Below are 26,796 nucleotides of genomic sequence, written 5' to 3'. Positions count from 1 at the left end.
TCAGCCATCCTCCCCTCAGCAGCCTCCACTGCTTGGAATTGGCTGCTGTAATTGGAATGTGAATTGACTTATTTGGAATCCAACACCCCTAGGTCTGTTCCATGTCGACTTTGCCTGGATTCTTGCCTGCACGCGCTTGTTGCCAGTGATGTCATCAGTCGTCTCCATGGTGTCCAGGAGGCCATTGGTGTCGACCTCAGATCAGACGGGCTGTGGCCTTAGAACAAACACACAGGCCCACAGACAGACAAACGTCTGTTTTACTATCCTAGTTAAGACCAAACATTTGATTCCCATTCAAAATCCTATTTTCCCTAACCTAACACTTAATCTAATCCTAACCTTTGCCCCAAACCCCTAAACCTAACTCCTAACCCTAGACCTAACCCTAATTCGAACCTTAACTGTTACCCTAACCGTAGACTAACCCCTAAGCCTTTAATAGCATTTTTCCTTGTGGGGACCTTGAATTTTCCTTGTTTACTATCCTTGTGGACTTCTGGTTCCCACAAGTATAGTAAAACAAAACACGCACACACGCACACACACACATACACACACACGTTTAGTAACTACAAGTACATTATCTTATGAAATAATTAAGTTATATTCAATTTGTTTTATTTTATTTGTTAATTTGAAGACTATTGGGGCCTAACTCACTGTGATTTTCCAGTAACAGAACGATAAGAGGAGCCGAAAGCCTGAATCAGCAGTTAAATGACAAGACAGGCATCTACTCTCTCTCTCTTTCTCTCCCTCTCTGCCCTTTCTCTCCAGAATGCACCCAAAGAGGAAACCGTCTCATGACAACAATTTCACTAATCACCTGCCTTGTGCTGGGTGCACTCTCAGTGATGACTCAGACAGACACACAGACACACACTCACTCTCTGTCATCCGAAGACCTAAGCATCGCTGCAACTTTAGGAAATATACTCTGTTGAATATACATACTTCTGCAGCTAATATTTTTCCCTCAGGTGTGTAAAAAGAGCACAGGTAAGAACAATTTCTCTTTATAGGTCTCTAGGTGGTGAAAAAGTATTGTTTAGAAATATATTATGTAACATATTTGGGTGTCTAGAAATTCATGAGATAAAGTTAATAGCATACTGGTAAGAACTTATTATGAACTGTTGAATATTCAAATAACTGTTCGTTTTTTAACTTAATCTAAAACATGATGCATGCTTGGAACATAGGAATCTAAAGTGACTGTGTGACATCATGGGATGACATTTGGCATAAGTCCTTTGTCAATGTCACAAAAGTCAATGTAAACAAACCATATTGAAATAAAGACTAGTCTAGCTTACAGTGGAGTAAGTAGGTGTTTATGTAGTCCTGAAAGGCGTCTGTTTAATAAAATGTATTATTATTATTGAGTGTACAGTATAACACTATGTTTTGACCTGTATTGTTATACAAACCATCTAATAGATTTAGGAGAAAAGCTTTCTATTTAATTCACACGGGCATCTTTGAGATGTTGTTTTTCAATGTAGGATGAAGGTCGTTGAGGCTGGTATGTTTTGTATTCTGAGGGTTAGTCACAGTTCACTCAGTTCACACAGTTCACACAGTTCACACAGAACACACACACACACACACACACACACACACACACACACACACACACACACACACACACACACACACACACACACACACACACACACACACACACACACACACACACACACACACACAGTATTCCCATCATAGAAACATGTTCACAAGGAAGGGAACTGGAGGAACAGGTGTAGCTGTACAGGTGTCATGTAGTCTGTCTGCAGACTTTAATCACTCAGATGGCATGTCAAGGTACAACAGATGGAATGTAAAGCAAAGCATTTCAGATAGTCACGCTAACCTGTTGTTAAGGTTACCTGTACTTCATAGGCATACAGCTGTACTATACCTGTACTTCATAGGCATACAGCTGTACTATACCTGTACTTCATAGGCATACAGCTGTACTATACCTTACGGCTTTACCGTTCTTCCCCCATAAGAAAAATGTTTCCTATATTTTGGATCCTCCTCCTTCTCCCTCTGGTCTCCGCCCAGACATACCATTGGGGTCCATGCCCCACACCCAGTGTCCAGCCCAACTTCAGCTTGCAGCAGGTAAACACACACACACAAACACATACATACACAGAGCTTTTTTGTGATTTAAAGCGTACATTTTTAACAACCCCTCTCCTACCCTTATCAGTACCTGGGCACGTGGTATGAGATAGCGAAACTTCCAGCATTCTTTGAGAGAGGGAAATGCATCCAGGCCGATTACACTCTGAGGGGAGACGGCACCATCAGAGTCCTCAACTCCCAGTTCTAGTCAGTATTTATATGTGTGTGTATGTGTGAGTGTTTAAGTGTGTCTCAACTATGTCAATCTTTACCTCATACATAGACATTTAGAAGTTGACTGTCCTCCCTGAACTGAAAGCTAGTACTGTTTTCTCATAGACGTGTTTTTTCTAAAAGTGGTGACAGTGTATATCTCTGCCTCCAGTAAAGGTAAGGTGCGGACTGTGGAGGGGACAGCAGTGGTCCAGGACCCAAAAAAACCAGCCAAACTGGGAGTCAGCTTCTCCTACTGTGAGTCTCTACTGTCTATAACTCTATTACCATGACTATATTGAGTCTCTACTGTCTATAACTATGACTCTACCGAGTATCTACTGTCTATAACTCTATTACCATGACTATGTATAGTCTCTACTGTCTATAACTATATTACCATGACTCTACTGATTCTCTACTGTCTATGAGTCTATTACAATGACTTTATCGAGTCTCCACTGTCTGTAACTCTATTACCATGACTCTATTGAGTCTCTACTGTCTATAAGTCTATTACCATGACTATATTGAGTGTCTACTGAGTCTCTACTGTCTATAAGTTTATTACCATGACTCTATCGAGTCTCTGTCTATAACTATATTAGCATGACTATGTCGAGTCTCTACTGTCTATAACTCTATTACCATGACTATGTCGAGTCTCTACTGTCTATAACTATATTACCATGACTCTACTGAGTCTCTACTGTCTATTACCATGACTATGTCGAGTCTCTACGGTCTATAACTATATTACCACGATTCTATCAAGTCTATACTGTCTTTAACTCTATTACCATGAGTCCTTACTGTCTATAACTCTGTTAGCAGGACTCTATTGAGTCTCTACTCTCTATAACTATATTACCATGACTATTGAGTCTCTACTGAATGTCTACTGTTGCACAGGTCTTGTTACTCTAGTGTCCTGGATGAATTCAGCTCTGACTCATGGCCTGTGAGAGAGGGCAGTTAATCTGATAATGACATCATCCCTGTGACTCTGAATCTGTCTTAATATTTATCCCTCTCGACCTCTTCTCTCCCCCCCCCCCTCTCCACCCCCTCTCAGTCACTCCCTACAGTCCGTACTGGGTGCTGAGTACAGACTATGTGAGTGGAGCGGTGGTGTACAGCTGTACTGACGTGTTGAGGATTTTCCATGTCGACTACGCCTGGATCCTGGGACGTTCCCGCTTCTTGCCCGTAGAGGAAGTAGAGTACGCCAGGCAGCTGCTGGCTAAAGAAAACATTGACACCTTCAAGATGAGTGTTACTGACCAAACGGGCTGCGACTAGATGGAGGTTTAGAGGTCAGCGGTTAGGGTTGTAGGGTTATTTATGTGTCCACTTCCCTAGTCCTAATGCCGTAGACACTTCTCCCTCTACTCCCAATGCTCTATCCACATGTCATTTGAGCCCTACCTCTATAGATACAGACAGAAATACGACCATCACATACTAGACCTAGTGTCCACCTCTCGTGTCTAATTAAGCAATAAGGTCAGAGGGGGTGTGGTATATTGCATGACGCATCTGGAGTGCCTGGACACAGACACAGGTGCCTTATTGCTATTATAAACTGGTTACCAACGTAATTAGAGCAGTAAAAATACATGTTTTGTCATACCCGTGGTATATGGTCTGATATACATTGGCAGTCAGCCAATCAGCATTTAGGGCTCAAACCACCCATTTTATAATAGTTTATATACACTGACAGTTGGTCTTATAATCTTATCATCCAACATATCACTACCTACCATCTCATTTAGACTATCTATCACATGTATTTTATATTTAGAGACTTTATAGTCTGTAGTTGGAGATCTGTTAGTTTATAAGGTAGTTTGAATGATTAAATGTCTAGCTATGTAACGATAGTGACGGTTTCTTCGTGGGATGAATAGAATGCTGACAGCATGAGTCAGTTCTCTGAGGGTTGGGCACAGTTCCTATAGGGGCAAACACACACACACGCAGTATCCTCATCATAGAAATATGTTCACATGTAAGGGAACTGGAGGAACAGGTTTAGCTGAATAGGTTTCATGTAGTCTGTATATTAGTAATTAAAGTTTTGTTTTGAAGTGAAACTGATGACTGTCTTTTCTTCTGCAAAAGTGTTTAGATTGCAATTGGGACAAACAATCTCTGCTACCCCCTCCTGAGCATTTAGTCAAACAGCAAGTACTGATGTGGCCACTATAAAGTGTGGTTGTGACAAGGGGGGTTATGTGTGTGTGTGTGTGTGTGTGTGTGTGTGTGTGTGTGTGTGTGTGTGTGTGTGTGTGTGTGTGTGTGTGTGTGTGTGTGTGTGTGTGTGTGTGCACGCTTCTTGGGGGGGGGGCACGTGATCTTACAACAGGATCGTGCTCCGTCATTTCTTCCGTGAGCTTTAGACTCCTCTGAACCCGAGACAGACAGCACCTCTGGCAAATCAAATCAAAGTTTATTTGTCACGTGCGCCAAACACAACAGGCTCTAACAGGCTCTTACAGGCTCTAACCAACAGTGCAAGAAAGGTAATAGGTGACAATAGGTAAGTAAAGAAATAAAAACAACAGTAAAAAGACAGCCCCGTCGATGAGAATGTGGGCATGCTCGGTCCTCTTTTTCCTGTAGTCCACAATCATCTCCTTAGTCTTGGTTACGTTGAGGGATAGGTTGTTATTCTGGCACCAACCGGCCAGGTCTCTGACCTCCTCCCTATAGGCTGTCTCGTCGTTTTCGGTGATCAGGCCTACCACTGTTGTGTCGTCTGCAAACTTAATGATGGTGTTGGAGTCGTGCCTGGCCATGCAGTCGTGGGTAAACAGGGAATACAGGAGGGGACTGAGCACGCACCCCTGGGGAGTTCCAGTGTTGAGGATCAGCGTGGCAGATGTGTTGCTACCTACCCTCACCACCTGGGGGCGGCCCGTCAGGAAGTCCAGGATCCAGTTGCAGAGGAAGGTGTTTAGTCCCAGGATTCTTAGCTCGTGATGAGCTATGGTGTTGAACGCTGAGCTGTAGTCAATGAATAGCATTCTCACATAGGTGTTTCTTTGTCATGGTGGGAAAGGGCAGTGTGGAGTGCAATAGAGATTGCATCATCTGTGGATCTGTTTGGGCAGTATGCACATTGGAGTGGGTCTAGGGTTTCTGGGATAATGGTGATGATGTGAACCATGACCAGCCTTTCAAAGCACATGGCTAAGGACGTGAATGCTGTGGGTCTGTAGTCCTTTAGGCAGGTTGCCTTTGTGTTCTTGGGCACAGGGACTATGGTGGTCTGCTTGAAACATGTTGGTATTACAGACTCAATCAGGGACATGTTGAAAATGTCAGTGAAGACACCTGCCAGTTGATCAGCACATGCTCAGAACACATGTCCTGGTAATCCGTCTGGCCCCGCAGCCTTGTGAATGTTGACCTGTTTAAAGGTCTTACTCACGTCGGCTACGGAGAGCGTGATCACACAGTCGTCCAGAACAGCTGATGCTCTCATGCATGCCTCAGTGTTGCTTGCCTCGAATCAAGCATAGGAGTGATTTAGCTCGTCTGGTAGGCTCGTGTCACCGGGCAGCTCGCGGCTGTGCTTCCCTTTTGTAGCCTGTAATAGTTTGCAAGCCCTGCCACATATGACGAGCGTCGGAGCCGGTGTAGTATGATTCAATCTTAGCCTTGTATTGACGCTTTGCCTGTTTGATGGTTCGTCACAGGGCATAGCAGGATTTCTTATAAGCTTCCGGGTTAGAGTCCCGCACCTTGAAAGCGGCAGATCTACCCTTTAGCTCAGTGCGAATATTGCCTGTAACCCATACCCTCAGTTATGTTACATTCTGCTTGCTCTTCGTGGCTTTAGGCCGGGGTTGATGTAAAGTATTTTACGTCAAATTGTTTAGTAAATAGTGCTGTATGTGCAATCCATGTTAAAGTTTCATAATAAGTATGCAGTATTGAAGATAACTGACTCAGATGGCAGATAACTATGACTAACTGTTGTATTCAGTAAGGACAGATTGCTGCATCCATAAGGCGAGGTCTGTTTTGAATGCTGCATGTGTACAAAGAGCACTGTGTGTTTGTGTGTTCGTGTAAACCCAGTGAGGAATAATATTTGAGGAGGACGGAAGTTTCTTCAGGTATCCCAGAGTCCTCGTAGGAGGACTCTCATTTTTCCGGACTCTCAATCGAGTCTTTGTGTATGGAATACTTGGTACGCTTCAGAATGCTAAACTCCATCTCCCATCTCTCTCACTCTCCCTCCTACAGATGCTAGAGGCTTCACCCCTGAAGGAGGTCAAATAGACACACACACACACACACACACACACACAGACCTCTACAGTACATACACACAGACCTTCTGTAACATTTACTGATAGGATCTACATGGTTCTTATATTATGTAGACTTCCTTGGGGTTGTCAGTCAGTGAGTGTTGTGATTTGTTTCTGTCTGTGTGTTTGTAGTTCCATACGATGAGCCTCCGGCAGTCCCCTACTGACCCTACACCACCTCAGACTTCTGGCACTACGTAGAGTACTTCAGGTCTATTGGAGCCTACAAGCACATCAACGAAATGGCCCGGGCATTCTATGCTCACCAACACTTGGGAGACACACTGGGGTATGAGACCTACGAGGGACACGACCACTGGGGGGGGGGGGGGGGCGTACGATAGATGGAGAATAGAGAGGAGGAGAGAGGGTTGGGAGAGGGTCAGGAAGGGAGAAGAGAGGGGGAGAATGAGGAGAGGGGATGGACAGAGAGAAAGGGGCCCCATAATAAGGTTATGTAATATTGTATATTGAAATTAATTTAAAATATGAGGCTATATAAGCAAATGTATTTTAACTTATCATGAAATATATGAACGCGTCTCACATACCTGAAAACATTAATTCCAACGGCTATAATATAAAACGTTACATAAATGTAATGTGCAATATCAATTAAATGTGACCAGAAATCGGATCTCATTGTCATAATTTACCATATTTAATGTGGATACTTGCAAGGATTGAAATGTAATAGGAATTTTGTATGAGGAATTTTTACAATGATAACATTATTTTACAATCAGTTATAGATTTCCCATCCTTGGGTATGTAACTCCTTTCATCACCTGGAGGTTTGTACCATATTTGACCTAGTTTTACCTAAGTCTGTAGGAGCTGTCCCTGGCTATCTTCTGTAGCCTACCTTTGCTTCAATCTGTACACCCAAACGACCGTTGGTTCCTTGTGAAAGTCCAGGGCATTATACTGTTACCAAAGCAGGAAGTGGTGTTACACGGAAAAGGGTCCGGTTTCTATTGTTTACGTTGCCAGAGAACATCTAGCTAGACAGCTAGCTAATATTCATTACGGTACCTAGTCAAAATCAGGAATTATCATGAAACCAGCGGTGGACGAGATGTTCCCTGAAGGCGCCGGGCCTTTTGTGGATATAGACGAGGTTAGTAATCATCTGGGGACACGAGAGAATCGCCGACCTAGCCTAGCTACAGTAACTCCAACGCTAACCTAGCCACCTAACCAGCTAACGTTTGTGACTGATAGAAAAAACGGCTGCTGTTAATTAAGAGCGGCGACGTTCGGTCTGAATATTAACATACATCGCTTGCGGTACGGTTTAGGAAGCATAATGACTTTATGTTTCATATCAACAATAACAAAAATGAGGGGCGTGTTTCGAAAGCCGAATCGCAAGTGATGACTATTGACGTTTCTAAACGTTAGAACACAGCGTTGGGATTGTAGTTCACATGAGCTAGTTGTGGGCGAAGCTGGGGGATGAAAACTGTATGGAGAAGGTAGAGTGCTGCCGAGAGTTTTCGAGAACTAGATGTGCATGCCCAGTAACACAGTCGTGTCCTCCGTGGACCGGCTCGTACATAAAACATCCTACATTCAGGCTGCAAAGGCATCAATTCTATCGTTAACTCGTTTTTTTTGTTGCCCTCAGCTTCTCCCACGAATGATGGATGCTTTATGTACGAGTCGGTCCACGGAGGACACGAGTGTATTACCGGGAATGCACATCAACCCTAGGCGATAGTTCATGGGTGTTAGGCTATAGCACAGACCGTTTAAAAAAACCTAAACTGTTTTTAGACTTAACTGTCTTTTGTCTGTAGACTTAACTGTCTTTGATTTCTAGCTGATGTTTATTCCTTACTTGGCTTAAATGGCATACATTGTTTTAAAATTGTTCATGTGTGTGGGTGTGTCTGATTCTTCAGGCAGGGGGCAGCAGCGGTCTGCTCATGGACCTGGCAGCAAATGAGAAAGCAGTGCACTCAGACTTCTTCAACGGTCAGTCAGTCAGACAGACAGACACACACACACACACACACACCGTAGAGGCTAGGTGGGGCTAGAGGCTAAACTAGAGCAGTGTTTCTCAAACCTATCCTTGAGTATCCCATTTAACTTATTTATTCTATTCCAATACTAGCATACGTGATTTAAACTAATTGAGTGCTGATGAGTAGTTGACCAGTTGAATCAGCTGTGCTGGTGGAGAGGAACACTGGGCTAGACTGGGTAGAGAAGCATCTTGTGGGCTAGGGAGGGGTCTTATGAAAGTGCTCTGTGTGTGTTTGCTTTGCCAACAGGGCCGTCTCACAGAAAGTAACATGTCTTTTCCCTGTAAATTTAAATTAACAACACACACCACACAGTGTAGCTAATATGTTTTCCATCTGGCAGTGTTAGCCACGGGACAAACAGTTTATGGCTCAGCAACACATGACCTAGAAAGTGATCATTAAAAAGAGGAGAGGAGAAGAGAGAAGGAATGGTTAAAGGGATACTTCAGGAGGAATGGTTAAAGGGATACTTCTGGAGGAATGGTTAAAGGGATACTTCAGGAGGAATGGTTAAAGGGATACTTCAGGAGGAATGGTTAAAGGGATACTTCAGGAGGAATGGTTAAAGGGATACTTCAGGAGGAATGGTTAAAGGGATACTTCAGGAGGAATGGTTAAAGGGATACTTCAGGAGGAATGGTTAAAGGGATACTTCAGGAGGAATGGTTAAAGGGATACTGCAGGAGGAATGGTTAAAGGGATACTTCTGGAGGAATGGTTAAAGGGATACTTCTGGAGGAATGGTTAAAGGGATACTGCAGGAGGAATGGTTAAAGGGATACTGCAGGAGGAATGGTTAAAGGGATACTGCAGGAGGAATGGTTAAAGGGATACTTCTGGAGCAATGGTTAAAGGGATACTTCTGGAGGAATGGTTAAAGGGATACTGCAGGAGGAATGGTTAAAGGGATACTTCAGGATTTTTGGCAATGAGCATCCTAACGCTAGTTAGTGTTAGCTCGTGAAACTGCCAATAACTTCTTTCATACTAGATACAGAGATATGACAATGGTATCCACCAGTTCATCTGACTCTGGGGACATAGATAAAGGGCCTCATTGCAAAAAAAAACAAAGTATCCCTTTAAAGAAGATGTAAAGGAGGAGAGGGGGAGTGGAGAGAAGAAGAGAGTAGGGAACGGATAGGAGTAATGTCAGGAGGAGATGAGAAGAGAAGGGGAGCAGGGAAAGGAGGAGAAGAGAAGGGGAGCAGGGAAAGGAGGAGAAGAGAGGGGGAGAAGGAAAAGGAGGAGAGGAGGATGATAAAGGGTTTTATGGTTCCTGTTAGACTGAAACCCAGCAGGACACCTAGCCAGCCTGCCGCTTTGAACACACTCAAACACACCACGTATCACACACACACACCACGTATCACACACACACCACGTATCACACACACACCACGTATCACATAGGCACTCACACACACCACGTATCACATAGGTACTCACACACACCACGTATCACACACACACCACGTATCACATAGGCACTCACACACACCACGTATCACACAGGCACTCACACACACCACGTATCACACAGGCACTCACACACACCACGTATCACATAGGTACTCACACACACACCACGTATCACATAGGCACTCACACACACCACGTATCACACACACCACGTATCACATAGGCACTCACACACACCACATATCACACAGGCACTCACACACACACCACGTATCACACACACACCACGTATCACACACACACCACGTATCACATAGGCACTCACACACACCACGTATCACACAGGCACTCACACACACCACGTATCACACAGGCACTCACACACACCACGTATCACACAGGCACTCACACACACCACGTATCACACAGGCACTCAGGCTCACCCAGCAGAAAAACACATTCCCCTGTGTTTCTGTGGTGTCAGTGATTTTTGACTTTTGAGTGGTTGTAGCTCCTGTAAAGCAGCACATTTGTTAACACCAAACCTCTCCTATCCTTAGCGAACCTAAAGTCCTAAGGCATTACCTACTAAATACTGACCTACAGTACTACTGCATGACCTGTCATGAGTCAGACTACAAACTGGACTACTATTTTAGAATGTTTTCAAACTTCAGCATGCATATACTGTATCATGTCACTCAGCAGATAGAGCTGTCAATCAATCACATCAGAAACTCACTGTGTTCTTTCTCTCTGTCTACTTGTCTCTCTGTCTCAGACTTTGAGGATCCGTTTGATGATGAGGACCTGCAGTGAATGAGGAAGACCCTATATACCCATTGTGTGTGTGTGTGTGTGTGTGTGTGTGTGAGAGAGAGGGAGAGACATTAAAGATCGTAAGAACTGTAAAACCAGAACCATTTCCATGTTGGAATTGCTTTTGAAGATCCGCCCTCATTTCCACTGTGTTTGTTAAATAAAGCCTTTTCTAAAAAGCAGGTGTGGGTGAATTCTATGCATTCCATAGACTGGCGAAATGATCCGTGTTGCCGTCGTGTTGCAATGTGCTGCGGCAGGTCTGTAGGCGCTGAGAAACACCTGTTAGTGGAGAAATAATTACATACGCCATAACATCACATACTCACGCATACCTAGAATATTTATATCAACATCCCCAGCTAACATGACCACTACACAGATAGCTATTGTACAGCAACACTACAAATCATGTGGAGCAGTGGTATTTAAAGTCTGGGTAGCGGGGGAACTGCAGTAGGGTTGCCTAATTTCTTTTCCCCGATTTCGTGGTATCCAATTATTAGTAATTACTATCTTGTCTCATCGCTACAACTCCCGTACGGGCTCGGGAGAGACGAAGGTCGAAAGCCATGTGCCCTCTGAAACACAACCCAACCAAGCCGCACTGCTTCTTAACACAGCGCGCATCCAACCCGGAAGCCAGCCGCACCAATATGTTGGAGGAAACACCGTGCACCTGGCAACCTTGGTTAGCGTGCACTGTGGGAGTCGCCCAGCTACAATAAATGCGGCCTCATGATATGTGGTTTGCACAAAGTCCAGTGTAGTTCCTTGATGGCCATCGTGGTATCGGCTTGAGAGGGAATATACATGGATCTGACTAAAACTAAAAATAATTATCTTGGGAGGTATTCTAGGTTGGGTGAACAAAAGGACTTGAGTTTCAGTACGTTACCACAATCATACCATGAGTAGTTAATCAAAAAACATACACCACCGAGTTCAACGTGTGTGTGTGTGTGTGTTCAAGACTTACACGATGGCATCAACACAGGGTGGCATGGCGTTTTGGATGTGGTATCCTTGCAGTCAAAATTTGATGTGAGAGTCAGACACTCTTGTGCAGCAACTTGTGGTTACCTTAGTTGGCCGACGAAGTGAGAGAGAAAGGGAGACAGAAAGACAGGCAGCACAATTCTGTTCTTTTGTTTTTACTAATTGGTACTTTTTTGACCAATCAGATCAGCTCTGAAAAAGCTCTGATGTGAAAGAAATCTGATGTGATTGGTCAAAAGACCATTTAGTGGTTAAAATACATGAGAATGGGCTGCCTTTTTAAACGCAGCCTCTGATCTCTAAACTAACCATAAACATGGTGTGTTTTTAGTTTGTATTTATTATGGATCCCCATTAGCTCTTCCTGGGGTCCAGCAAAATTAGCGCAGTTTATACAATTTCAAAAACATTACAATACATTCACAGAAGGCAAAGGGTGGCTATTTGAAGAATCTAAAATCTAAATATATTTTGATTTGTTTCACACTTTTTTAGTTACGTCATGATTCCATATGTGTTCCATATAGTTTTGTTGTCTTCACTATTATTCTACAATGTAAGAAAAAATAAAGAGAAACCCTTGAATGACTAGGTGTTCTAAAACCTTTGACTGCTACTGTATATACTTTCTTTTTGGGGGGGGGGGCGGGACAACATTTAGAGTACAGATTATTGTATGGGACAATAAACAAACATTTTTGAGAAAGATAATTAGAAAAAAAAAATATTGAGTAAATGTATTTATTTGTTTATTTTCATTTTGATAATAGATGAAAATTCACAGAATTTATTTGTTGATGTAAATATACATATTTACTGATTTTAAGGTTGTGCCATTAGATTTGTAGTGGGATGGGGTCACAAGAAATTGTTGGGGAAGAAATCCCCACTGAAAAAGTTTGAATAGCCCTGATGTAGAGGGTGGTATAATCCAGTAATCCAGTTTGTAATCCAATTCCAAATTTGCCTTGAGGCCACAGGCATGTGATGCCGCAGTGAGACTCGCTTCCAAAGCAACTACAGAACAGGGAATCCAAAGCTTCCATAGTGGGAAAACAAACGTTTATTTTTCAAACAAAAGGTAATTTCATAGGTTATATTCCATCGATGATCAAAGTCAAAGCCATCAGATTTAAACTGTAGACAAAAGGTAGACTAGTAGCAGCTTTCTAAGTCTTGACGTAGAGTAGTGGTCAAGAAACTGTAAGTTACTGCCATACCTGAGGCCTAGTAGACCCATACCTATGAAAGCCTAAATAGCTCAAGGGAAGGGGAACATGGGAAAAAAGGGGTGTGCCCAGGAAAGGCTCCACAATGCTTTTAAATACCCATGATAACCATGATAGAAAAACCAAAAACAGGAGTTCATCTACCATACTCCATAATTCATTATGAAATATTTATACTTACATTCAATAATACTATTATTATAAATGACGCAAAACAATGAATATAGCACAAATAACGAAAATGGGAATTTAGGGCCAACAGGTGGCAAAATATTTTTTACATTTTGCAATGCACCAGGGCTGTTTTCATTACTGCACACTGTAACAAAATGTCTCGCAGCAGAAAATGATTTCTTATTGGACAAGTTCAGGTCGTCACTCCCCATTTCTGCCTGTTAGCTTGAGTTTTGTTCCTAATGAATAGGACCCTGATGTAAGGACCTTTTATATGGTACACCGTTATTATACCTATATTGACCACTACTAAGAAAGGCGCTGAACACACAGAGATTTTGTTTCTGTAAATGTTTTTTCTACGTGGTTCGGATAAATTGACGGATAACAGAGAGGAGAGCTATCTGTGATATTTCTGCAACTTTTCCCATCGTTTTAAGTACATAAAATGTTGAAATGTGATTTTTTTGGGGGGACGAACCGCATGGATACAAAACAAAAATGACAAATGCATAAATGACATCCATCACTACGTGGCTGCGATTTAGTTGGAGTGACTTGTGAGTCCCAAACCGTCAACCGTTTGGGTTTGGGTGCTATTGCATTATACAGGGACAACACCGATCGAGAGCCACTGTAAGCAAGTAGGACCCGTGTGTGTAAATGTGTATGTGTGTGTGTAAACCCTTTGTAACAGGGCAGATGTGTCTGAACAGTAGAACTAAGGAGGAAACTGTAGATGATGATAATTCCTGATGGTTAGACCAGCTGTCAGCGTGCCAACAGGGCTGTCTAACAGTGGCTAACAGGCAGGGTTTTGGGCCTCCCTCCTACAAAATGGGGTTCTGGGAAGTGCTTATGTGGCACCTTTGTCCTCCTTCCCCCTTCATTATTTCCTCTGTTTTTACATGTTGTTCTCTCTCTTTTTCTCTGTCTCTCTCTCTCTGTCTGTCTGTCTCTCTCTCGGTCTCTCTCTCTCTCTCTTTCTCTGTCTCTCTCTTTTTCTCTGTCTCTCTCTCGGTCTCTCTCTCTTTTTCTCTGTCTCTCTCTCTTTTTCTCTGTCTCTCTCTCGGTCTCTCTCTCTCTCTTTTTTTCTGTCTCTCTCTCTGTCTCTCTCTCTGTCTCTCTCTCGGTCTCTCTCTCTTTTTCTCTGTCTCTCTCTCTTTTTCTCTGTCTCTCTCTCTGTCTCTCTCTCTGTCTCTCTCTCTCTATGTCTATCGCTCTGTAATTACGTAGTCTGATTGGTCAGGTGGCTGAGCTGACAGCAACCAATAGCAGCTCTGGTAGCAGTACCCCCCCCCCCCCCCCGATCCCCCGGCAAGGTGTGTGTGTGTTAATGATTAGGGGTCCGTTTAAAACCAGATGGAACCATTTGTGGGGGCACAGTCTGTCAGTAAGGCCAGAGGGAGAGGGTGCACCAGGAGACTCACACACACTTGAACATCCAGCCTCTGAACCGAACCGGGCCAGGCGGCTTCGTCTGATACAGCCTCTCCTCAAGATCCAACAGAAAATCAACTACACACAATACAGGTAAGACAACCGGTTCAAGGTTTCGGTTGTTTGTTAACACCTTAAATATCACATATTGATCCAAACTGACCTGATGTCTGTCAGGTTTGTGAGTCAATCTCTTCAGTATGAGATTAGATTGGTCTGATCAACAGACAGATGAGGACCAGAGAGACTCAAGGTCAAGATTAAGTTCAGTTCAAGGTTAGGTTTAAATCCAGTTTAAGGTCAAAGTTAGAAAGTTGAAGTGCTCTGCACCTGAAACACCTCTAGCCTGTGTAGGAGAGTCAACCAGCAGAGCAGCCTAAACCCCCGGATGAGACTCAGGCTTGCAGACAGAACACCCTCTGAGGCTGCAGTTTAGACGGGTGGAATCAGACCCACTGGTGGCTATAGCCTGGAGACAATGTTTTTTTTTCTTGTGTCAAGCAAGACATCTGAAGATTGATTTAGTCCGACCAGGACAGTAAGTCGTTTTTACAGTGGTAGGTATTTAACTGAAATTGTCCATAGGAGAGGTGGAGGCCATGGCTGGTGGGAGGAGAGCATCGTTCTCTGGTGTGCTCACTGTTACTCTGCTAGCCACCATACTGCTGCCTGGTGAGTCACATGCATGTACGCTCAATCAAACATAGTTAAGGTCAGGATGGATGAATGACTTTGTGATGGATGGGGTTTCTGATGGATGGGGTCCTGTGTGGCTCAGTTGGCAGAGCATGGTGTTTGCAATGCCAGGGTTGTGGGTTCAATTCCCACTGGGGACCACTACGGGGAAAATGTATGAACTTACTGTAAGTCACTCTGGAAAAGAGTGTCTGCTACATGACCTAAATGTTAAAATTGATTGTCAACCTCACCTATCCTCAAGCCCTAGTTGAATCAGGTCTGGGATACAACAACAATGTGCATTGTCTGATAATGACCTGTTATTATAACATGAAGTCCTTTATGTAACTGCCTCCAGCCCAGGTGTTTCTGGTCATGTGATGACATGACTGACAGTTCCCCTCAGGGGTGCTCTATACGGAATCTGTCTCTATACGGAATCTGTCTCAAATAGACCCATAATTTTAACCTTAACTAACCATCATGTATTTACAAGGAGGGAGACAGGGGGAAGAGGAGAGGAGAGGGAGGGAGGGAAGTTGGGTACGTTGTTTCAGCGTTACAACTCTTGTAAAAGCTTATTACCTGTCAGCATCAGAGTCCCGCTCTCTCCTGCACCCCCTCCCCCCCTCCCCCCCTCCCCCATCCTGTAAAGACGGTTGTTTCCAGATGTTCCAGTCTTTTACTGGCTCCTTAAATATAATACAGCGGATACACAGCAACATTTACCCACACAGACCTCCATCCATCCCTCCATCCATCCATTCATCTCTCTCCCTCCCCCACATCCCTCCATCCATCCATCTCTCTCCATCCCTCCATCCATCCATCTCTCTCCATCCCTCCATCCATCCATCCATCTCTCTCCATCCCTCCATCCATCCATCCATCCATCCATCCGTCCATCCATCTCTCTCCATCCCTCCATCCCTCCATCCATCCATCCATCCATCCATCTCTCTCCATCCATCCATCCATCCATCTCTCTCCATCCATCCATCCATCCATCCATCCATCCATCCATCCATCCATCCATCCATCTCTCTCCATCCCTCCCTCCCTCCCTCCATCCATCCATCCATCCATCCATCCATCTCTCTCCATCCATCCCTCCATCCATCATCCATCCATCCATCTCTCCATCCATCCATCCATCTCTCTCCCTCTCTCTTCCCCCTTCTCTCTCTACCTCCATCCCTCTGAAAACTGTTAACACCTCTTCCCTGTGGAGATGAAAGAGCATGCATGCAGAGCTGTGTACTGTTTCCTACACACACACACACACACACACACACACACACACACACACACACACACACACACACACACACACACACACACACACACACACACACACACATACACACACACACACACACACACACACACACACACACACACACACACACACACACACACACACACACACACACACACACACACACACACACACACACACACACACACACACATACACATACACACACACACACAGGTAGCTGGCCCAGTAGGGGTCCACTGTTACAGGCTCACCTATAAAAATCTACAAAGAGCCGTAGTCACCGACCCTCCAGGCCCTGCCAGTTACCCTTGCCCTGTAAACATGTGTGTGTGTTTAATCACACACATCTCCACACAGTGTGCTATTAGTGTACGCAAGCGTTTTTGCCGTCTGCAGCTGACGTTGGCAACATCTGGCTCTGACAGTGTGTGTGTTTCCTCAGAATTCCTGTCGGCAGGGCCGGTGGTTCAGATGCTCAAAGGAGATGGTAAATATGGGACTACCTAACAAACACACTTAACACACTTTACATACACAACAATGTTTGATGCTTGATGTGTCTCCAGTAGGGGATGCCACTGAGGAGACAGTGGTTGCCATGGCGTCACCAAGGAGGCTTGTCCGTAACCGTAGAAACATCAGCTGGTACAAGCAACACTCAGACTTCTGGAGCTGGTACAAATACTTCACGGACAATGGAAACACGGAGGCAGTGAGTACACTCTGAGGAGTTTGGGGGGTTCTCTATGTTGGCCTCTTGGGAACCTGGTCCCAAGAGACCAAACCGAACTAACCACCCACCAACAGAGATGATTATCGTCTGCTTAGAGAATAAAAGGGATATTGTGTCTGAGAATGACATGGGAACCTGGGGGAACTCTGCAGGTATCTCTCTCCGTGTTCTTGCTTATTTCCTAGCTTTTGCTTTCATCTTTACGAACCTCGTATATACCTAGTCCTTTTCTTTAATACCTCTAACCTCATATACCTCTAACCTCATATACCTCTAACCTCATACCTCTAACCTCGTATACCTCTAACCTTATTCTCATATACCTCTATTCTCATATACCTCTAACCTCATATACCTCTATTCTCATATACCTCTATTCTCATATACCTCTGACCTCATACCTCTAACCTCAACCTCATATACCTCTAACCTCATACCGCTAACCTTATATACCTCTAACCTCATATACCTCTAACCTCATATACCTCTAACCTCATATACCTCTAACCTCATATACCTCTAACCTCAAATACCTCTAACCTCATATACCTCTAACCTCATATACCTCTAACCTCATATACCTCTAACCTCATATACCTCTAACCTCAAATACCTCTAACCTCATATACCTCTAACCTCATATACCTTTAACCTCATATAACTCTAATCTCATATACCTCTAACCTCATATACATCTAACCTCGTATACCTCTATTCTCATGTACCTCTAACCTCGTATACCTCTATTCTCATGTACCTCTAACCTCGTATACCTCTAACCTCATACCTATATTCTCATATACCTCTAACCTCATATTTCTCTCTATCCCCAGGTCCAGGAGCTGGACAAGGTCTACCTGGCCTACCTCCAGAATAAGAACCGAGCTGAGGGCCGTCGCTCCTACAAGGCCTACCTGGGTCACCTAGGGGACATCTACAAGGCCTGCGCCGACTCAGAGGACCCAAACTGTGTGGCCTCTGCAACCAACCGTCCCAAACCTGAACCCAAGACCCCTCCCAAGCCCGTCCCCGCCCCTGTCAAGGCCTGTGACCCCTACAGGTCAGTCATGTTCATTTATGTCTGTGTTATATCATTTTATGCTCATGAATTGATTCTAATCTAATCTCCTGTGTAGGGACCCGTATTGTCTCTATGCCGCTCTGGCACGAGCCAAGAGCCAGCCCCCACCTTCCCCCGCCCCGGTCAAGGCCCCAGCCCCCCTGTATGCACGCTCCCCTGTGGCCATTAAAGACCCTCATTCTGGGTACTACTACTACTACTCCCCTGCCGTGCAGTCCTTCCTCTCCAAGGTACAGTATTACTGCTACTACTGTACTGCTACTACAGTATTACTACACTTGTACTGCTACTAATGTACTGCTACTACAGTATTACTACACTTGTACTGCTACTACTGTACTGCTACTACAGTATTACTACACTTGTACTGCTACTACTGTACTGCTACTACAGTATTACTACACTTGTACTGCTACTACTGTACTGCTACTACAGTATTACTACACTTGTACTGCTACTACTGTACTGCTACTACAGTATTACTACACTTGTACTGCTACTACTATACTGCTACTACAGTATTACTACACTATTACTGCTACTACTGTACTGCTACTACAGTAGTTGGCTGGCCCTCTCTAGTCACTCGTGGGCTCAGTCACTGGTATACTTTTATTTACAAAGCCATTTGGGGTTTACTACCTTTTTATTTGGGCATTTATATTGTTCAGAAATGTGGTGGGTACTCTCTTCGTTCACTGGACTTTATCCTGCTAACTGTTCCAAATGTCCGAACTGATTTTGGTAAAGGGGCTTTTATGTACTCTGCGCCATCGTCTTGGAACGCCTTACAAAATACTTTTAAACTGGAAGAACATGTCCCGATTGGTGTTTTTAAATCACTGATGAATGATCTTGAGACTGATTCCCTGACCTGTCAATGTTATTAATTTGCAGTTTTTGATTTTGTTATACTCTTGTGAATTCTGTGGTTTTTACTAGATTACTTGTAGTTTTTCATGTTGTTTGTCTGTAATGTTTGTAATGACTTGGTGCTGCCTATCTTGGCCAGGACACTATTGAAAAAAAGATTTTAAATCTCAATGAGCCCTTCCTAGTTAAATAAAGGTTAAATATATATTTTTAAAACAGTATTAATACACTATTACTACTACTGTACTGCTGTAAATTAACGTAGTCATGATTGTTTTTATTCCCGTCCAGGAGCAGAAGTCGGAGCTGCTGCGTATCTGTTCAGCGGAGGACGTGGAGTGTCTCCAGTTCCATCTGAGAGCTGCTTTCGGCCACAAGCCCTCCGCTGGGCCCCTGCCCTCCTACGCCCACCTGGGCTGTGACCCGAAAGACCCCGCTTGTAAACCCCAGCTGGTCCAGAAAGGCCCCTCCGGCCTCTTCCTCCGTTACCCCAACTGTGACCCCAGAGACCCTCGCTGCGCCTACGCTGCATCACTACAGGTAAGATCATCATCATTATTATTATTATTTTAGCTATTATCATTTTATTATCATGATCATGACTGTCCTTCCGTCCCCAGGCACCCCGTGCCCCCGCCCCCTACGCCCCGGCGGGTCCTGGTTCCTGCAACCCTCTGTTTGAGGACGGCTGTAACCCTCTCACCGCCACAAAGTTTGCCACGGCACCGGAGAAGTTCAAGGAGGAACACAAAGACGATCCCGCCGCAATGCGCGCCGCGGCCCCAGCCCCTGAGCAAAGCAGTGACCCATTCACTATGTACAGGGATGCTTATGCTAACGCTAATGCTAACCGCCAAGCCAATGCTCCCAGCGCTCCAGCTAGCGACCCATATGCCATGTACCGCCAAGTTATTGCTAACGCTCAAGCTAACGACCCAAACGGCATGTACAAACAAGCTAATGCTAACGCTAATACTAACGATCCCTTTGCAATGTTTCGTGAAGCCGCAACCTCCATGCACAGACGTACCCACCCCTCCCCCCAGGGGCAGGCCCCCGTCCCGCCTCCCCGCTTTGAGGAAGCCCCCCAGGAGGATCGCCACCCGTTGGGCCCCCGAGGAAAGACCAAGGAGGGCTACGAATGCTACATTGGCTATGACCAGGAGTGCTACCCAATAACCCGCACAGAGCCGCGTTCCGGTGCCCACCGTAACACCGCCTACCCCGCCGAGCCCTACGAGCCACATCTCAACGCTGATGGATCACGGAACGGAGTCCTGGAGCCTTCCGACCCCGACTGTGACCCAGAGTATGACACCAACTGCCGCCTGCGCCGTTACCAAACCCAGGAGGAGCTGCTGCCATACTCCAACGCCCAGGCTGAACACCATGGGGGGCCAGAGGCAGAGCCCAGCCAGGACCACAGTTACAGCCAGGGAGAGCCAGAGAGAGACAGCGAGGCAGAGTCAGAGCCATACCAGAGTGGCCAGGAGGAGACCTACGGGACTTATCCCCCTCCCTCGCAGGGGCTGTCGTACGGGTCCTACCCCTCACCCCAGAGGGGAATGCCCAGCTTCCAAGACATGCTGAGAGGATACGGAGACCAGTACCCTGAACAGGACGACCACAGAGCATACGCTGCTGACTACAGCAAAAAATAAGTAAACACACACACACTGCATACACAAAGACACACTACATATACCATAAAGACTACAACAATAAAAACAAACACCAGCTAAAATGGGAGCAGATGCCGTGGGACACTATTTAATACAAAATATTAATAAAAGACTAATTGCAGTATGACACACACATGTCATGTACGCACGCGCGAACAGGCACGCACACACGCAGTACAGTGCTCTTAGCAGTAGGACTTTCTCTCCACTAGATGTTTTTGGATGTTTTATCTGGCAGTTTGTTAGCTTTTATTGATTGATTGACAATAATTGACAATTGATTGAGCCCCTCCTTATTTAATAAATTCTCGCAGCTCTGCTTTGCTTCTGTATCTACAAACCTCACATGCTTTTTGTGTTTGTTTTGTTCATGATGTATTATGTAAAGTTTTTTTCCCCCCTATTAATATTTTAAATAAAAGCTTTGAAAAACGTGCATTTTACTCTTTATGTCCATGTTCCTGACCCTTATTGGTCACCAGTGGTAATATTCTCTCCTGACCCCTATTGGCCATCAATGGTAATATTCTCTACTGACCCCTATAGGTCACCAGTGGTAATATTATCTACTGACCCCTATAGGTCACCAGTGGTAATATTCTCTCCTGACCCCTATTGGCCATCAATGGTAATATTCTCTACTGACCCCTATAGGTCACCAGTGGTAATATTATCTACTGACCCCTATAGGTCACCAGTGGTAATATTATCTACTGATCCCTATAGGCCAACAGTGGTAATATTATTTACTGATCCCTATAGGTCACCAGTGGTAATATTATCTACTGACCCCTATAGGTCACCAGTGGTAATATTATCTACTGACCCCTATAGGTCACCAGTGGTAATATTATCTACTGATCCCTATAGGTCACCAGTGGTAATATTATCTACTGACCCCTATAGGTCACCAGTGGTAATATTATCTACTGACCCCTATAGGTCACCAGTGGTAATATTATCTACTGACCCCTATAGGTCACCAGTGGTAATATTATCTACTGACCCCTATAGGTCACCAGTGGTAATATTATCTACTGACTCCTATAGGTCACCAGTGGTAATATTATCTACTGACCCCTATAGGTCACCAGTGGTAATATTATCTACTGACCCCTATACACTTATAAAACATTACGGTACTTCATATACCTAAATTGATGTTGACTCCTTTAAAATACACCTGGAGTTAGCGAGTGCACACGTTGGGGAGAAGGGAACAGAGCAAATTAACAGAGAGAGAAGGGGAAGAAATGTAACTACATTTTGAAAATCTCTCCTCCCCCAACACTCCCATCTCTCCCTCAACCCACAGAAAGATAAGAAAAAAACACTGTTTGAAACATCAACTCAACTTTATCAATCCAAGAGGACTCAGACACAGTAACAACAGCTGTGAGACCAGAGGGAAAACACTCACACAGCTCTGTGTGTGTTTGTGCGGCAGATTGATCTTTATCATTACAGAACTAGACTGAGATGATAATAAACACACGCTGGCCCTCTGGGCTGGAGTCCAGCTGGAAACACTGACAGATAGAAGAAATAAGAGGGAGAGAGTGAGGATGGGGAGGGAGGGAGAGTGTGAAGATGGGGAGGGAGGGACAGTGTGAGGATGGGGAGGGAGGGAGAGTGTGAAGATGGGGAGGAAGGGAGAGAGTGTGAGGATGGGGAGGGAGGGAGAGAGTGTGAGGATGGGGAGGGAGGGATAGTGTGAAGATGGGGAGGAAGGGAGAGAGTGTGAGGATGGGGAGGGAGGGAGAGTGTGAAGATGGGGAGGAAGGGAGAGAGTGTGGGGAGGGAGAGAGAGAGTGTGAGGATGGGGAGGGAGGGAGATAGTGAGGATGGGGAGGGAGGGAGAGAGTGTAAGGATGGGGAGGGAGGGAGAGAGTGAGGATGGGGAGGGAGGGAGAGTGAGAGGATGGGGAGGGAGGGAGAGTGAGTGAGAGGATGGGGAGGGAGGGAGAGAGTGAGGATGGGGAGGGAGGGAGAGTGAGAGGATGGGGAGGGAGGGAGAGAGTGTGAGGATGGGGAGGGAGGTAAGAGAGTGAGGATGGGGAGGGAGGGAGAGAGTGAGGATGGGGAGGGAGGGAGAGTGAGAAGATGGGGAGGGAGGGAGAGAGTGTGAGGATGGGGAGGGAGGGAGAGAGTGAGGATGGGGAGGGAGGGAGAGTGAGAGGATGGGGAGGGAGGGAGAGTGTGAAGATGGGGAGGGAGGGAGAGAGTGAGGATGGGGAGGGAGGGAGAGTGTGAGGATGGGGAGGGAGGGAGAGTGTGAGGATGGGGAGGGAGGGAGAGAGTGTGAGGATGGGAGGGAGGGAGAGAGTGAGGATGGGGAGGGAGGGAGAGTGTGAAGATGGGGAGGGAGGGAGAGAGTGAGGATGGGGAGGGAGGGAGAGTGTGAGGATGGGGAGGGAGGGAGAGTGTGAGGATGGGGAGGGAGGGAAAGTGTGAAGATGGGGAGGGAGGGAGAGTGTGAAGATGGGGAGGGAGGGAGAGTGTGAAGATGGGGAGGGAGGGAGAGTGTGAGGATGGGGAGGGAGGGAGAGTGTGTAGATGGGGAGGGAGGGAGAGAGTGTGAGGATGGGGAGGGAGGGAGAGAGTGTGAGGATGGGGAGGGAGGGAGAGAGTGAGGATGGGGAGGGAGGGAGAGAGTGAGGATGGGGAGGGAGGGAGAGTGTAAGGATGGGGAGGGAGGGAGAGTGTGAGGATGGGGAGGGAGGGAGAGTGTGAGGATGGGGAGGGAGGGAGAGAGTGTGAGGATGGGGAGGGAGAGTGTGAGGATGGGGAGGGAGGGAGGGAGAGAGTGTGAGGATGGGGAGGGAGAGAGTGTGTGAGGATGGGGAGGGAGGGAGAGAGTGAGGATGGGGAGGGAGAGAGTGTGAGGATGGGGAGGGAGGGAGTGTGTGTGAGGATGGGGAGGGAGGGAGAGAGTATGAGGATGGGGAGGGAGAGAGTGTCAGGATGGGAGGGAGGGAGAGAGTGTGAAGATGGGAAGGGAGGGAGAGAGTGTGAGGATGGGGAGGGAGAGAGTGTGAAGATGGGGAGGGAGGGAGAGTGAGAGGATGGGGAGGGAGTGAGAGTGTGAAAATGGGGAGGGAGAGAGTGTGAGGATGGGGAGGGAGAGATAGTGTGTGAGGATGGGGAGGGAGTGAGGGAGAGTGTGAGGATAGGGAGGGAGAGTGAGAGGATGGGGAGGGAGGGAGAGTGAGTGAGAGGATGGGGAGGGAGGGAGAGAGTGAGGATGGGGAGGGAGGGAGAGAGAGAGTGTGTGAGGATGGGGAGGGAGGGAGGGAAAGTGTGAGGATGGGGAGGGAGGGATAATGAGATGATGGGGAGGGGGGTGGAGGATAGGGAGAGAGGTGGGGATAGGGAGAGAGGTGGAGGATAGGGAGAGAGGTGTAGATAGGGAGAGATGTGGAGATAGGGAGAGAGGTGGAGGATAGGGAGAGAGGTGGAGATAGGGACAGAGGTGGAGATAGGGACAGAGGTGGAGATAGGGAGAGAGGTGGAGATAGGGAGAGAGGTGGGGAGAGGGAGAGAGGTGGGGAGAGGGAGAGAGGTGGAGATAGGGAGAGAGGTGGAGGATAGGGACAGAGGTAGAGATAGGGACAGAGGTGGAGATAGGGAGAGAGGTGGGGAGAGGGAGAGAGGTGGAGATAGGGAGAGAGGTGGAGGATAGGGAGAGAGGTGGAGATAGGGAGAGAGGTGGAGATAGGGACAGAGGTGGAGATAGGTAGAGAGCTGGAGATAGGGAGAGAGGTGGAGATAGGGAGAGGTGGAGATAGGGACAGAGGTAGAGATAGGGACAGAGGTGGAGGATAGGCAGAGAGGTGGAGATAGGGACAGAGGTGGAGGATAGGCAGAGAGGTGGAGATAGGGAGAGAGGTGGAGATAGGGAGAGAGGTGGAGATAGGGAGAGAGGTGGAGATAGGGAGAGAGGTGGAGGATAGGGAGAGAGGTGGAGATAGGGACAGAGGTAGAGATAGGGACAGAGGTGGAGGATAGGCAGAGAGGTGGAGATAGGGACAGAGGTGGAGGATAGGCAGAGAGGTGGAGATAGGGAGAGAGGTGGAGATAGGGAGAGAGTTAGAGATAGGGAGAGAGGTAGAGATAGGGAGAGAGGTGGAGATAGGGAGAGAGGTGGGGAGAGGGAGAGAGGTGGAGATAGGGAGAGAGGTGGAGATAGGGAGAGAGGTGGAGATAGGGAGAGAGGTGGGGAGAGGGAGAGAGGTGGAGATAGGGAGAGAGGTGGAGATAGGGAGAGAGGTGGAGGATATGGACAGAGGTAGAGATAGGGACAGAGGTGGAGATAGGGAGAGAGGGAGAGAGGTGGAGATAGGGAGAGAGGTGGAGGATAGGGAGAGAGGTGGAGATAGGGAGAGAGGTGGAGATAGGGACAGAGGTGGAGATAGGTAGAGAGCTGGAGATAGGGAGAGAGGTGGAGATAGGGAGAGAGGTGGAGATAGGGAGAGAGGTGGAGATAGGGACAGAGGGTGGAGATAGGTAGAGAGCTGGAGATAGGGAGAGAGGTGGAGGATAGGGAGAGAGGTGGAGATAGGGACAGAGGTGGAGATAGGGAGAGAGGTGGAGGATAGGGAGAGAGGTGGAGATAGGGACAGAGGTGGAGGATAGGGAGAGAGGTGGCGATAGGGACAGAGGTGGAGAATAGGGAGAGAGGTGGAGATAGGGAGAGGTGGAGATAGGGACAGAGGTAGAGATAGGGACAGAGGTGGAGGATAGGCAGAGAGGTGGAGATAGGGACAGAGGTGGAGGATAGGCAGAGAGGTGGAGATAGGGAGAGAGGTAGAGATAGGGAGAGAGGTGGAGATAGGGAGAGAGGTGGAGGATAGAGAGAGGTGGAGGATTAGGGAGAGCGGTGGTAGAGATAGGGAGGAGAGGGTAGAGAGAGGGGGGATAGGGAGAGAGGGGAGGCTAGGGAGAGAGGTGGAGGATAGGCGAGAGGTGGAGGATAGGGAGAGCGGGGGGAGGATAGGGAGAGAGGTGGGATAGGGAGAGAGGTAGAGATAGGGAGAGAGGTAGCGCTAGGTAGAGAGGTAGAGATAGGGAGGAGAGGTTAGAGATAGGGAGAGAGGTAGAGATAGGGAGAGAGGTTAGAGATAGGGAGAGAATCAAGAAGCCATTATTGATGTCAGTGTAAATTACAATGTCTTCCTGTTCCGCTCCATGCACCTGTAGACAGAGGGACATTAGCTAATAATCAATTAATTAGCTAGTGACTTGTGGTGATTTTGTCAGAGAAATATAAGATTGAATGCTAACGCAAACAAACAATATTTAATAAGGGAGATACGAAATTCAGCAGCATCACTGAAGGGGACAGCAACTGACTCGGAAATGTGGAGTTCAAAACCACACATGATTGTGGACAGAGACCGTCTCAGGTGCAGCCAGTCCACCGGGTATCATCCCTGGGGAGAAATAGGAAGAAGCCTAGACGCCTGAAAGGGGAAAGGTTCCACAAGTGCTCTGTTTGCAAGTCTGGTTCAACCATACTGATTTTTTTAACAAATCAACCAACCAACCACACACACACAGTACCTGTTCGTGGTAGAAGACCTTTGGAAAGTGAAGGGGTGGTTAGTCCCCACAACGAAGGCTGAGCGATACAGGAAGGAACTCTTGCCCCTGGAGCCCTGGTCCCTGA

At 46.4% G+C, this 26,796-nt stretch overlaps 3 protein-coding genes across 5 annotated transcripts; all 3 read left to right on the top strand.

Annotated features, from left to right (window-relative positions):
* The first annotated feature begins 823 nt into the window (after window positions 1-823).
* Window positions 824-4,451, top strand: apodb (apolipoprotein Db). Its single transcript, XM_020494037.2, has 5 exons — window positions 824-1,002; window positions 2,019-2,133; window positions 2,225-2,346; window positions 2,525-2,610; window positions 3,428-4,451. Exons 2-5 carry the CDS (start codon window positions 2,023-2,025, stop codon window positions 3,652-3,654), a joined length of 546 nt encoding a protein of 181 aa, XP_020349626.1. The 5' UTR covers window positions 824-1,002; window positions 2,019-2,022; the 3' UTR covers window positions 3,655-4,451.
* Window positions 4,452-7,606: 3,155 nt separating this feature from the next.
* On the top strand, window positions 7,607-14,693 carry LOC109899239 (COP9 signalosome complex subunit 9-like). Of its 2 annotated transcripts, XR_004211507.1 has the most exons (4): window positions 7,607-7,800; window positions 8,588-8,660; window positions 10,920-11,008; window positions 14,682-14,693. XR_004211507.1 is itself a non-coding variant. In XM_020494297.2 (3 exons), exons 1-3 carry the CDS (start codon window positions 7,738-7,740, stop codon window positions 10,955-10,957), a joined length of 174 nt encoding a protein of 57 aa, XP_020349886.1. In that variant the 5' UTR covers window positions 7,608-7,737; the 3' UTR covers window positions 10,958-11,139. The 2 variants fall into 2 exon arrangements, 1 of the variants encoding a protein (XP_020349886.1); XM_020494297.2 differs by lacking the exon at window positions 14,682-14,693 and having other exon boundaries at window positions 7,608-7,800; window positions 10,920-11,139.
* A 353-nt stretch (window positions 14,694-15,046) lies between these two features.
* LOC109900137 (uncharacterized) lies at window positions 15,047-21,564 on the top strand. Of its 2 annotated transcripts, XM_031835094.1 has the most exons (7): window positions 15,047-15,471; window positions 17,202-17,246; window positions 17,326-17,471; window positions 18,326-18,552; window positions 18,629-18,803; window positions 19,738-19,986; window positions 20,067-21,564. In XM_031835094.1, exons 1-7 carry the CDS (start codon window positions 15,399-15,401, stop codon window positions 21,105-21,107), a joined length of 1,956 nt encoding a protein of 651 aa, XP_031690954.1. In that variant the 5' UTR covers window positions 15,047-15,398; the 3' UTR covers window positions 21,108-21,564. The 2 variants fall into 2 exon arrangements, with proteins under 2 accessions (XP_031690954.1, XP_031690953.1); XM_031835093.1 differs by lacking the exon at window positions 15,047-15,471 and having other exon boundaries at window positions 16,985-17,246.
* Window positions 21,565-26,796: the final 5,232 nt, after the last annotated feature.

This window comes from Oncorhynchus kisutch, linkage group LG11, assembly GCF_002021735.2.
Source record: "Oncorhynchus kisutch isolate 150728-3 linkage group LG11, Okis_V2, whole genome shotgun sequence".
Taxonomy (NCBI): domain Eukaryota; kingdom Metazoa; phylum Chordata; class Actinopteri; order Salmoniformes; family Salmonidae; genus Oncorhynchus; species Oncorhynchus kisutch.
This window is presented reverse-complemented; position numbering and strand designations above follow the sequence as displayed.

Excerpts from the sequence above, each read along its gene's own strand:
- apodb (XM_020494037.2), top strand. The coding sequence starts at position 2,023 with ATGTTTCCTATATTTTGGATCCTCCTCCTTCTCCCTCTGGTCTCCGCC. Across the intron at positions 2,134-2,224 it reads CCAACTTCAGCTTGCAGCAG|TACCTGGGCACGTGGTATGA; the intron begins GTAAACACACAC and ends TACCCTTATCAG. Across the intron at positions 2,347-2,524 it reads GTCCTCAACTCCCAGTTCTA|TAAAGGTAAGGTGCGGACTG; the intron begins GTCAGTATTTAT and ends CTCTGCCTCCAG.
- LOC109899239 (XM_020494297.2), top strand. The coding sequence starts at position 7,738 with ATGAAACCAGCGGTGGACGAGATGTTCCCTGAAGGCGCCGGGCCTTTT. Across the intron at positions 7,801-8,587 it reads CTTTTGTGGATATAGACGAG|GCAGGGGGCAGCAGCGGTCT; the intron begins GTTAGTAATCAT and ends CTGATTCTTCAG. Across the intron at positions 8,661-10,919 it reads GCACTCAGACTTCTTCAACG|ACTTTGAGGATCCGTTTGAT; the intron begins GTCAGTCAGTCA and ends TCTCTGTCTCAG.
- LOC109900137 (XM_031835093.1), top strand. The coding sequence starts at position 17,081 with ATGTGTGTGTGTTTAATCACACACATCTCCACACAGTGTGCTATTAGT. Across the intron at positions 17,472-18,325 it reads ACAATGGAAACACGGAGGCA|GTCCAGGAGCTGGACAAGGT; the intron begins GTGAGTACACTC and ends CTCTATCCCCAG. Across the intron at positions 18,804-19,737 it reads TGCAGTCCTTCCTCTCCAAG|GAGCAGAAGTCGGAGCTGCT; the intron begins GTACAGTATTAC and ends ATTCCCGTCCAG.